Source organism: Vombatus ursinus, unplaced genomic scaffold (assembly GCF_900497805.2).
Source record: "Vombatus ursinus unplaced genomic scaffold, bare-nosed wombat genome assembly UNPS02011916.1, whole genome shotgun sequence".
In the NCBI taxonomy this organism is placed as follows: domain Eukaryota; kingdom Metazoa; phylum Chordata; class Mammalia; order Diprotodontia; family Vombatidae; genus Vombatus; species Vombatus ursinus.
In genome coordinates, this window is record NW_020951694.1 from 4,076,847 (window position 1) to 4,089,622 (window position 12,776).

General features: G+C 38.9%; 1 protein-coding gene across 5 annotated transcripts in view; it reads left to right on the top strand.

Annotated features, from left to right (window-relative positions):
- Positions 1-12,776, top strand: part of PIK3R5 (phosphoinositide-3-kinase regulatory subunit 5) — an 83,200-nt gene that overhangs the window by 40,706 nt on the left and 29,718 nt on the right. For all 5 annotated transcript variants that reach the window (XM_027857203.1, XM_027857206.1, XM_027857204.1 and 2 more), the window contains 3 exons: positions 2,239-2,354; positions 6,818-6,918; positions 11,540-11,608. In XM_027857203.1, coding sequence (XP_027713004.1) covers positions 2,252-2,354; positions 6,818-6,918; positions 11,540-11,608 — 273 coding nt within the window. In that variant the 5' untranslated portion in view covers positions 2,239-2,251. The remainder of the gene's footprint in view (positions 1-2,238; positions 2,355-6,817; positions 6,919-11,539; positions 11,609-12,776) is intronic.

Genomic DNA, 12,776 nt, shown 5'->3' on the forward strand with positions numbered 1-12,776 from the left:
CCTCCCCTTCCTCCCATTAGAATGTAAGTTCCTTGAAGACAATTTTTGTTTTGTTTTGTTTTGTTTTCCTAGTGTTTAGCAGACTTGGTTCAGAATAAGCATGTGACAAATGCCTTTTTTTCCTTTTCATTCATATTCATTCCAGGCATAGTAGATAACCTCATGAAAAGTGATGCAGTTTTAGGGGTGCAGGGACCCCAAAACTATTGAGGTACAGAGTGGAATCATCTGGAAAGAATTCACGGACTCAAGCAGTCTTTCAGTCAAGTGGCAAAAGTTTATTATAACAATAATAAAGCAGGTGGAGCTCCTTAGGGAGGTCACAACCTAATGGGTGTGAAACTAAAGCTTATATAGAAAAAGTACAGTACATGGTGTGCCAAGTATGCTAATTAGGTGGTGTGGGGTGGGATTAGGGAGTGGTAGTCAATATCCTGTTTGTACAAGATAGCCTCTGAGTTGATGGCTATAGCTTCATCTCTGGATGAGTGTGGTAACTGTGGGAATCAGTACATGACAGCTCTGTTGGTACAAGACAGTCCTGTTCATAGAAGGGAAATTCTGTAGAGGTCAGCTTGTTTTTTTGGGAGACATAGTTTGCCTCACTGGGGTTCACCCATGATTTATTGCCAGAGATGTGTTTTTTGGTCTGAAGAGAGATATGGTCCCAGGGCTGGGGTCCAAGCACTCCATCAAAAAAGCATAAAGAATGTTGTTTACAAGAAACAGCAAATAATCCAAATTGATGAATATATGAAGAGGAACAATGTGTAATAAGCTTGGAGAGAGAGACTGGAGCCAGATTGTGAGGGGCTTTAACTGCCAAACTGAAGATTTTGAATTTTTTTCTAGTGGCAGTAGAAAACCACTGGACTTTCTTGATCTAGGGAAATCACATAGTCAGATCTGTACTTTGGGAATATCAATTTTGTAGCTATGTGAAGGATGGACTGGAGAGGGGAGATATTGGACATAGGGAAACCAGTTAAGAGTCTATTATAATAATCCAGATGAGACGTAATGAGGGCCTGGGTAACGGTTGTGGGAATAGAGAGAAAAGCATATGTTACCCCTCCAGAAAATATTTATAGATGTTGCAAAGGTAGAATTGACAAGACTTGGCAATTAATTGGATATTGGGGGTGAGGAAGAATGGAGAATGGCTTAAAATAAACTTGGTGATGACAAACCTGGTTGGCTGGAGAGTAGTGGTTTCTTCAACGGAAACAGGGAAGCTAGAGAGACGGGTACATTTGAGGAGAATGTTTTATTTTGGTAATGTAGAGTTTGAGATGCCTATGGGACATCTACTTGGAAATATCCAATAGGCAGTATGATGTAGGACTTGAACTCAGAAGAGACTAAGGTTAGGTACATGGAGTTGGGGTCATTTACTTAATTGAACCCAAGTCAGTTGATAAGATGTGGGTATCTGAAAGTAGGAAAGATTCTTGAGGCATAGCCATAGTTAGGAGGTAGGACATAGATGATGGTTGAGCAAAGGAGTTTGATGCAAATGGCCAGACAGGTAATAGGAGAACCAAGAGAGAACAGTGTCACAAAAACCCAGCAAAGAGTGTATCCAGTGCAAAATGCTGCAGAGAGGTCATGAAGGGTAAGGATAGAATAGAAGCCAAGAAAGACAGATTGTAGGGAGGGGGTAGGGTTGGGATTTGGCTAGGAATGAGAGAAAATAGGACAAGAGTTAGAGGGTAGAAGACAATAGTTAAACAGTGAGAAGGAATGTTGGTTAGGTTAAAAAAAGGAATTTCAGAGGTCTTGATCAGGGAAATGAAACACCTGTGTGTGATGGTACACTAGTGTTTGTGCCTGAGTTGCAGTGAAAATGTGGGTGATGGGAATTATGAAAGTTATAGCACAACAGAATTCCATCACATTTATAGGTCACATTTATTAACCAATGGATGAGCATCCTCTTAGGCCATTTAAGTACCAGTCCTAAAGGAACTTACAATCTCTGATCTTCAGGGCACAGACTTGAGTGGAGAGCATTGCTTGTCCCCTTTATACCTTCTGATGCCTTGGTAAAAGAAGGAGAAAGGAGAAAGGCAACCCTGTCATATCACAGCTGACTGTGGAGTCTGGGCCATATGTGGGGCCTGATTCTCTCTGAGGAAGCCTCAGCTTGGCTGACGTAATTGCAGGGTCTCCAGAGACCTCACAACAAAAGTGTCCAGGGAGGAAGAACTTCTAATGATATCTCTCTTCTCCATTTAGGCAATGATTCAGAATGCAATCAATGGCCACAACATGCACGGAGGACAGGATCCAGCATGCCTTAGAACGGTGTTTGCATGGGCTCAGTGTCAGCCGGGGTACCACCACCTGGACAGGTATCTGTATGGGAAGGAAAGAGGACAAGCAAAAAGTGGGAGTTTGGCTTTGCCTTGTTTCCTACATGAGATCTTACCAACCCTGGGTAAGGGGCTGGGCCAAATCAGAAGGAGCTGAAACTGGAAATGCTCTGTTCATTCTCATTCTCTTCCACATTCTCCTGCTTTTACTCTGAGCTGCTATCTTAGTGCTTTCTCTGGAAGGAGAGATCCTCAGGAAAGAAATTGTGAGGGGTAAGGATACTGAAAATCAACAAAATTCCTAGGAAAAAAAATGTCTATTAAAAAGCCATGGGAAGAATGGGGTTCCACAAGCTTGTGTAATCCAAAAGATACATTTATTTGGAGAATATTCATCCTCTTGGTTCAGCAAATGTACAGGCATAATCGAAGAAGGGAGAGTGGGCTGCTGGTGTCAGCAGCCATTTATGTAGAGAGAAAAGTCAGCAATCCGTAGTGCTTGGCAAAATCGGAATTTGCGTGTTACTTTCCATAAAACATTATTATTTGTCCTTTGCAGCCCTCATTTCCCCTGCCTTTTGACCCCAGATTAGGTACAGAATACCTATGGCTGCAACCTGAGAGAAAAGGAAGTGCCACCTATGAAAATATAAGTGCCTTTATGAAGGTATGCATTATAATGACCAAAGTAGAGGGAGGAAAACAGATAGGCCAAAAGGAACTGGCCTCATACTTCTCCAGGATGGAGAAACTAGGGTGCCCAGGGAATAATGTGCTCCTGTGCCAGGTAGAGCTTCTGTTAAAAGAAACCCCAGTGGTATCTATGCTTGTGCTATCCTGAAGCTTTTTAGTTAGTGGATATCATTGGGCTGCTGTGATGCAATGGAAAACACAAGTTCTGAAATCAGAATTGTATTTCAATTATGGCTCTGCCCTTGAATAGCAATGTGACCTTCAGTAAGTAGCTTAACTGCTGTGATCCTCAAATGCTTTATCTGCAAAACAGGGACAGTATCTGCTTCACGAGATTGCTGGGAAGATCCAGTGAAATCCCATAGGTAAAAATGCTTTGTAAACAACAAAACATTATAGAACTGTCAGCTACCATCCTTGTTACCAAACCCTTTAAAAACTAAAATCAGTATTAAAGGCAGGAAGAGGGAAATTAGACCATTCTGCCTGCAGACATAGGGAAGGTGGTAGAGGCTTTCTTCTGGCTTCTCTATATCTGTCAAAATTTTCCAGAGTGAGAACCACCATTTAGCATGTTTCACCAGACCCTGGTCATAGGTGAGGTATGGGAAGGGCCAGGCAAAATGCTGTACTACAGGAGTTCTTCGCCCAGGCTGATACCGAAGCTAGCTTAGCAAGGACGCACAAGAGGCTGACCTTTGTACCTGCCAGCTTGCCCTCCACTGAAGCAGAGACCTCAGGATTAGCCTAATACCAGGCCAGAGTCAGATGGGACATTAGATGAGGCATTTGGGTAGTGCAGTGAATAGAGTGCTGGACTTGCAGTCAGAAGCACTCGAGTTCAAATCCTGCCTCAGACACCTACCAGCTATGTGAACCTGGGCAAATCATTTAACCTCTGAGCCTCAGTTTCCTTATCTGTAGAATGAGGGGTTTGGATTCAGTGGATTCTAAGGGGCCTACCATCTGTAAATCTCTCTCTTAGAATATGATATGGGATCATAGATTTTGACCTAGAAGAGACCTTAGAAATAATTTAATCCAATTTTCTCCGATCATAGGATCATTGACTTAGAGCTGGAGGGAACCTTAGCACCCTTTTAGACCAATCCCCTCATTTTATGGAGGAAGAAACTGAAATCAAAGAGTTTAAGTGAATTACTCAGATTCACACAGGTCATGACAGATAGTGAATTCAAATCTAAGTCATCGGCCTCCACATCTAGTGCTCTTTAGTTTAATCTTTCTTTTGGCTTATTTGTTTGAATCCAGGCCTCCATGGGACTTCCTGGCTGTCTCCTTACTCTCCTACTGTCTCCATCCCACTAGAGACTTAGACTGTCCCTGGGTCCCCTGACACTTGCTCAGCTTTTGCCTTATCTTGCCTTGACCTGCGCTGTTTCCTCACCATGACCATCACCATGACAAGTGCCTTCCTTTCCTGGCCCCCTACCAGTACCCCCTCTTTTTTTTCATTATAATTTAAACTATCTTACTTGCTGGTATCTGTATCCCCAGTGCTTAGCACATTACCTGGCACATAGTAAGCATTTGATAGATGTTTTATCTGTCTCTCTTTCCATTGGCATGCTACCTAGACAAACAGATCCAGAGAGACTGACCTACCCAAGGTCACATAGGTAGTAAGTAGCAGTTAGTATTTGGACATAGGACCCCTTGATTCCAAATCCAGTGTTGTTTATACAACATGCTGTTATAGTCATCTAATGCAACCTATACATGAAAAGGAATACTCTCTATAACAGCTCCAACAAATGGTCATTCAGCCTTTGCTTAAAGACCTTCAGTGATGGGTAACTCATTACCTACTAAGGCAGCCTGTTCTTCTTTTGGACAGTTCTAATTTGTATGAAATTAATCCTTATTTTGAGCCAAAATCTGTTTCTCTGCAATTTCCACCCATTGATCTTACTCCTGCCCTCAGGGGCCAAGCAAAACAAGACTAATACCTCTTCCATGTGATAGCCCTTCAAATCCTTTAGTTATCAGGTTCCCTCAAGTTTCTCTTCTAAACGGAACAGAGTTCATTTAGCTGACCACTGCACAGAGTAGTCTCTAATCCCTTCATAACTTCATGGTGCTATGGAAAGAGTTATAGTCATGGAAGAGGCGAGCTGTTTGGTCTGCCCAAGGAGGCACTGGGCAAAGTGGTTTTGAAGCTGGAATCTTTGAAACTTTTATTGTACTCAATGGGTCTGTTAAGAGAATTGGGAGTAGCAATAATGGAAGGCTCTGGGGAGGGCTAATAGTGAGACTGTATAAACCTCTGGGAGAATTTTCTAGTTTGGAAACTGGCCAGTAAAAAGGATTAGAGATTACCCCATGCCACTTGTAAGCCCAAAGATAGAAGCATCTTCTTATAACAGATCCCATATGCCAACTAATAACATAAATCATAAGCTCATTAATAATGTTTCATTTTCATGTACTAGAGTTGGCTACAGAATGATACTGAACACAGAGATGGAAGGAATTTGAGGTGTCATTATTATTAGAATTGTGATTAGAATCATAGATGTAGAGCAAGAAGGGGTCTCAGAGCCTAACTCTTTCATTGTAGACAAAGAAACCGAGGCCCAGGGAGGTTAAGTGATTTGCCCAAGATCACAGAGGTATTAAACCAGAAATGGGGCTGGAATCCAGTTCTTCTGACCCCAGAATTTGTTCCCTTTCCATTGAATCATGCTGCCTCCAGTTACATCCCAGGGAGGCTGTGACTTGCTCAAGAGTACACAGTAAGCATCAGAAGTAGGATTTGAATCCAGATCCTGTGATCCCTGAGTCAGTCCTCTTTCTATTGTACTGGCTGTGTGAACCTCAGTCCCCTCACCTGCAAGATGAAGACTATAATTTGCTTGTGCTATAGCTACCTCAGTGGATAATTGTGAAGAAGGTACTTTGAATTGCAAAGCCCTATATTAAGGCAAGCTAAATATGAATTAAGGCAGCTAAGTGGTTCAATGGATAGAGTGCTGGACCTGGAGTCAGAAAGACTCATCTTCCTGTGTTCAAATAAGGTCTCAGACACTTACCAGCTGTGTGAACCTGGGCAAGTCACTTAACCCTTTTTGCCTCAGTTTCCTCACCTGTAAAATGAACTTCAGGAAGAAGTGGCAAACCATTCCAATATCTTTGCCTAGAAAACCCTAAATGGGGTCATGAAGAGTCAGACACGACTGAAACAACTGATCAACAACAGATGTGAATTATTTCCAATTTACATTGTGTAGTGCATTTCACTTTTTAAAAACATTGTCAATATCTTATTTGATCCTTAGAACAAGCTTATATGGTTGATGTTATTATCTTTATCTCTGCTTTACAGATGAGGAAGCCTAGGCTCCATGGAGTGAAATAATTAGCTTTAGGATTACATGATTACTAAGTTTCAGAGCCAGGACTAGAACTCAGATCTTTTGATTTCCAGCTGTATACTGTTTCTTTGAGAATGTATGTTTTTTCATAGGAGCTCTCTCCAGAGAGACTCTGTAGGGAACTGGGCTGGCAGAATGTTAAGAAGGAATTGAGAGGTTACCTTGGATTCTAGCATCGTTCATGAAAATCTAAGTTGTAGGGTACTAAATTAATATTCCATAATGACTCCCCATAGAATTGTACAGAATTGTTTAGGAATGAAGAATGAGAGTGGGGTGGGTAGTGCTAAGATTGGACTTAAAAATGTCTGAAACTTGTCTTCAAGGCTTCTATATGGGCCCCTAGCTTTTTTCCCCTTCCCTCACTAACAAGAGGCCTATGTGTGACTTCTTTCCCTCTTTTTCCCTTTCTAGCTGGGCTGTGTCTAAACTGTTGGAGCCTGCAAGAGTTAGTCAGTAGGGACCCAGACAACTTCCTTATTCTCCTGGAGCAGATCCTGCAGAAAACCACAGAGGTAAGGCCTGGCCTATAGTTCTAGGGGGGAAATATAGATGAGAAAACATAAGGTGAATTGAAGGAAGAGGTATAAAGAATCTTGGGAGTGAAGTTAGGATGTTAGTATGAAAAGTGATCCCAGGGGCCATTCAATTCAGTTCAGAAATCATTTTTAAATACCTACTACTGTGACAGACATTGTACTAGGTACTAGGAATAAAAACAAAAAAAAATAGTCCCTACCCTCAAGGAGCATACTTTTGGGTAGAAACAATATGTACATGGAAAAACAAAAAAATATGTATGTAAATATGCAATATCAGTCTTTAGTAGTAACTTAGGTCACTAGGTGGTATAGTGGGTAGAGAGCTGAGACTGACATCAGAAGGACCTGAGAGTTCATTTCAGACTCAAATACTTCTTAGTTGTGTAACCCTGGGCAAATCACTCAGTTTATGCCTACCTCAGTTTTCTTAACTATATAAAATATAAAATTTCTTAACTAAAAAATGTATAAAAACTATAATAGCACCAACCTCACAAGGTTGTTGTGAGGATCAAATGGTATTTGCCAAAGTGCTCAGCATAGTGCCTGACACATAGTAGGCAATATTTATTAAGTAAGAAATGCTTATTCCCTTGCCCTTCCTCATTCCCTCCATACCAGTGACTGAATAATGTTCCTGGGTGTGTAAGAGGGATAGGGAGGGTCTTGGAGAGTTATATATCTTCTTCTGTAATTCTGAAGAGAACTAACAGTATGATGAGAGAGACTGCATAAGGCACAGAAAGAACTGAAAGAATTTCTTTCTTAACTTAACTTCCTTAACTGTCAAGGAGAAAGAGTCTAAAGAGATATTTTAAGAGAACTGAATTTAACTTTTATTCTGTAAAGACATCTCCAGAAGAGATTGCACCAGTCCAGGCTGCTATTGTATGAGGGAAGAAGGGTAGTTAACTGAACACTGTTGAGGGTCCTGGCCCAGAAGTGTCTTTTCTTATAGCTTATACATACGCTCTTTGCATTATCCATTATCGTTCATAAACTGTATAGTTTGTAACATTGATGGTTATCTAAGCCTATGTTTCCAGACATCAACCAGAGTTTGATGCTGAAATAGGAGAGGAAGTTTATAGATAAAATGTTTCTCTGGCTTTTATAAACTGGAGTGGGAACTCAAAGCTAATTAATTAATGAGAAAGATTGTGCATTTCTATTAATTTATGAAGAAATATCAGAACATACACCTTGTTTGCTTTAGAATTCAGGATGGGTTTTAATAAGTAAATCAGTCAGCAGCAGGTAAAGAGGGGTGAGGGTTGATATGGCTCTCAACTAATGCACACACAGTCCATTCTGTGAAATGCTTCAGCTGGGAAACATAATTTTTTTCCTTTCCTATATTTTATCTCTTGTTTTATTATTTTACTTGATACATATTAATTACATATAAGTATTGTTTCATTGTATATTTCTGTTTATGCTATATATTCAATGTTTAATTGTTGGTTTGCTAAATCTAATTTTAATTTATAACTAATTGAAAAATGGAAGCTGACACATTTAATAGGAATTATGAGTTAATGAGTACTGATTTTCTTGAACTTAGCAATAAATCCTATGTGTAAGATTGAGGGCATTGTAAGATAATTTAAATGAAATGAAAGAGTTGGGGTGATATAAAATGATAACTAGCAGCATAAGACTGAAACTCCTCAATTAGTATTTCGTGAAGTACCAGATTCTATTGATCACTAAAAAAATTCCTGATAAGAGGATAGCAGAAGATAGTATCTAGAAATTGATCTCAAAGCCACCCTTTGAGGAGGAGGAATTAAAAAAAAAAACCTGGCAGTTTTTACTCATAGAGGTTTGCCAGTAGAAAAATTGAGAGGTATGTTTAAACCAGAAAAAGATGCTTTACATGTAGATAATGAAGAGTATAGATTTCTACACCACAAAATTGTCATATGCTCACATTAGTAATCCTCTGAAGACAGGATCCTTACTCTCTAGAAGTTTGGACTGAACACAGTATAGAATTATAAAAAGCTAGCAGGTATCTGAGATATGCAAGATGTTTAATTTAGTGGAATGTGTGAGAGACCCCAATTTTGATTAGTAAGGTCTCTAAGAGCAGAAAAACCTGAAACCACATATCAATAATGCTTACAAGAGCTAGAATTGATTATAGGCCTTATCCAGACTATAGGCCTGGCTAAGATGGCATTTACTAGGTTCAGCAATACCATTCAGCACAAAGATGAACCTCCATCTGAAATAGTGATGCAAGTGGACAGCTAAGTGACCTGGTTTTACCTTTGAGAGCTTTTGAAAGTCATGCTTCAGAGAAACAGTCTCAAGTTCTATTTAATTATTTTTACACAATTATTTCCCAATAATCTTCCATCTCATAAATTCTCAATCATAAGAAAGACAGTTAAACAAAACCAACACAGTGACCTCTTTTGACATGTATGGAACATTCTGTATCTGTAGCTTACTACCTTTCTACTAAAAGGAGGAAGGTGTGTTTCACTATTGGTCCTCTGAAATCAATATTGATCATTGCATTTAATCTAATTTCTGAATTTTTTAGTGTTTTCATTTACATTAGTAATTCTGCACTTAGTTCCTTTGGTTCTGACTTCTTCTTTATGTATCAGTTCATACACATCTTCCCATGTTTCTCTGAGCTTCTCATATTCATTATTTCCTTCAGCACAATGATATTCCATTGTACTCACAAGCTGTACTTTATTTTGCCTTTTGATGGCAAACCATTAACAACCACATGAAAGAATGTTCCATATCACTAATAATAAGAAGAATGCAAATTGAACTGATCCAACCCTTCTGGAGAGCAATTTGGAACTATGCCCAAAGGGCTATAAAATTGTGCCATATCCTTTGATCCAGCAATACCACTGCTAGATTTATATCCCAAAGAGATCCAAAAAAGGGTACAAAGGGTATTTATAGTAGCTCTTTTTGTGGTGGCTATGGATTGGAAATTGAGGGAATGCCCATCAATTGAGGAATGGCTGAACAAGTTGTGGTATGATTGTAATGGAATATTATTGTTATAAAAAATGACAAGCAGGATGCTTTCAGAAAAACCTGGAAAGACTTACATGAACTGATACAAAATGAAGTGCGCAGAACCAGGAGAATATTGTACATAGGAATGGCAATATTGTGTGATGAAGAACTGTGAATGATTTAGCTACGCTCAGCAATACAATGAGCCAAGACAATCTTGAAGGACTAATGATGAAAAATGCTGTCTGCCTCCAGAGAAAAATAACTGATGTTGTCTGAATACAGCCTGAAGTATATATTCTTTCTTTCACTCTTCTTGCACAAAATGACTAATATGGAAATGTTTTACATGATTGTATATTTATAAGCTATATCAGATTGCTTACCATGTTAGGGAGAGGAAGGAACAGAATTTGGAACTCAAAACTTAAAAAAACCCAAAATGTTATAAATTGTTTTTATATGCAATTGGGGGAAAATTTCTTTTAAATTTAAATTATTTTTTTAAAAAGAGGAATGCAAATCAAAACAGCTCTGAGGTTTCACCTCATAACCAGCATTAGCACAGATAACAAAAGATACTAATAGACAATGTTGTAGGAATTATGGAAAGATGGGCATTCAAATGCGTTGGTGGTGAAACTACATATTAGTCCAACTATTCTAGAAAGGAATGTAGGATTACAGCAAAGTAACTAAAATATATATACTTTTTGACCTAAAGATACCATTGTTCAACATATACCCCAAAGAATTCAGTGATTACAAAATGACTTTAACAAAGTAGAAACCCATCAACTGGGGAATAGCTAAATAAGATGTACCTGAATATAATGCAATATTACAGTGCTTTATGAGATAGTGAATATGATGAATACAGAGAAATATGGGAAAATTCATGAACTGTTGCTTACCAAAGTAAGCAAAACCAGGCAAGCAATATACACAATGGTCATAACAATGTAAATAGAATAACAATAAAACAATCCAAACTGAATGTTATGAAGTGACTGAGTTTGACCCTAAAGAAGAGACATAAAAAGACACTACCCAATCTTCTTTGCAGATTATGGATGTGGATTACTATATATAATGTTGGATTTTTATTTTTGGATGTGTTGGTTAGTTTTGCTGAACTGTTCTCCCCTTCTTTATCTATTCTTTGTTATAAGAACTATGTCTGTGGGAGCAAGGAGGGTTACATTGGGAAATATAGCTGATTTTAAAACAAAAGATATAAATTAAAATTTGTTTTTTCAAAGGGAAGGAGGAAGTTTAGAGAAACCTTTAAAAAGGTTATCTGTAGGAGAAAAAAAGAAAAGTATGGAAAGGCAATCCATGTGCATAAAAATATTGTAAGATTTCATAGAGATATCATATATGCCTATTCCATTTTCCCTGTTCTTTCCCTTTTCCTTCCTTACCTCCTCTCTCTTACCTTATCCTACTTTACTTTTCCTTTGTCTCTCTTCTTCCTCCACCGCCTTTCCTTGCCTTTCTTTCTCTCTCTCCTTCAACTCTCCCCAGACTCCTCCTATCTCTTTCTTCTTCTCTCATACAGGTTTGGTTGACTTTCTGTCTTGCCTGTTTCCTATAGGTCCAAGAGAAATGCAGCTATGATCTTCTGGCTCCCCTGGCTCTGCTTTTCTACTCTACTGTTCTTTGTGTAAGTTCTGAGGTTTGACAGACTAAGGCCTCTGAAGTCTGGCCAGAATTCTGCTAGATCTAGGTCCTGTATCTTTTGTAAAGGAATAGCCAACACCTCTCTGACTATTGATTTAAGTTTTCGTTCCATATTGGAACAAAAGCCAAAGTGTAGCACCCACCAAGGTGTTTTTTGTTTGTTCATTTCTTTGCAAAATTCAGAATTTACCTGTTCCCTGCAGAGCACCTCCCTTCAGAAACAGTCCATATGCTTCACCAATGCTGTTGCTCAGAGCACCACCTCCCTTTATGGAATCACCTTCAGATCCACTTTATCAGCCACAGGGGAAATTCAGTCTTGTTAATTTATATTCACACCTCTTTCCCACCTTTTGACTTAGCTTGGTTGTCTGTTGTATTTATTAGACTTGACTCTTTTAGCTCTTTCTAAAAACCAAATCCATTCTTGGAAGGTGAAAATTTACTTCTGTTCATTCATTCAACACTGATTAAGCACTCAACTACATGTTGGGGATCCAAAGATGAAAAACAACATAATGCTCACCCTCATTGAGCTTTCAGAGTAATAAGAGAGATACATTATAAGATGTAGTGGAAAGAATATGGATATGTATCCGGAAGACTTCGGTTCAGGTCCCAGATCTGGAACTTAATAGATATGTGATCTTAGCCACTTACTTAACATCTTTGAGCTTCAATACTTATGCCACCCATCACTATACAATGCAGGCTTAGAATACAATTCCCAAAGAGAAGTCATAGACACTGTCTGAAGATTGCCAAGTTTGCTTGATCATTAGCTTCTCATGAGAGCATCGTGGGACTTGGAAAATTAAGTTCCAATGCATTAAAATAAAATAAAATAGATTTATGTATAGCTTTAAAGTTTGCAAAATACTCACATTATCTCAGTGGATAGTCACAACAACTCAATGAAGTAGAAACCTTTATTATCCCCATTTTACAGATGAGAAAGTTCAGGCTGACAAAAATCAAGTGGCTTGCCTGATGCTCACACACCTTAGTGTCAGAAGAAGGATCCAGGCAGGTCATCCTGACTCCCAAGTCCAGCACTTTGTCAACTAGACTCCCTAGCTGCTTCTTTGTTAATTGAACCTAGACTACCATTTTGCCATTTGTAATCTATAACAATAGGACCATCCTCCAGG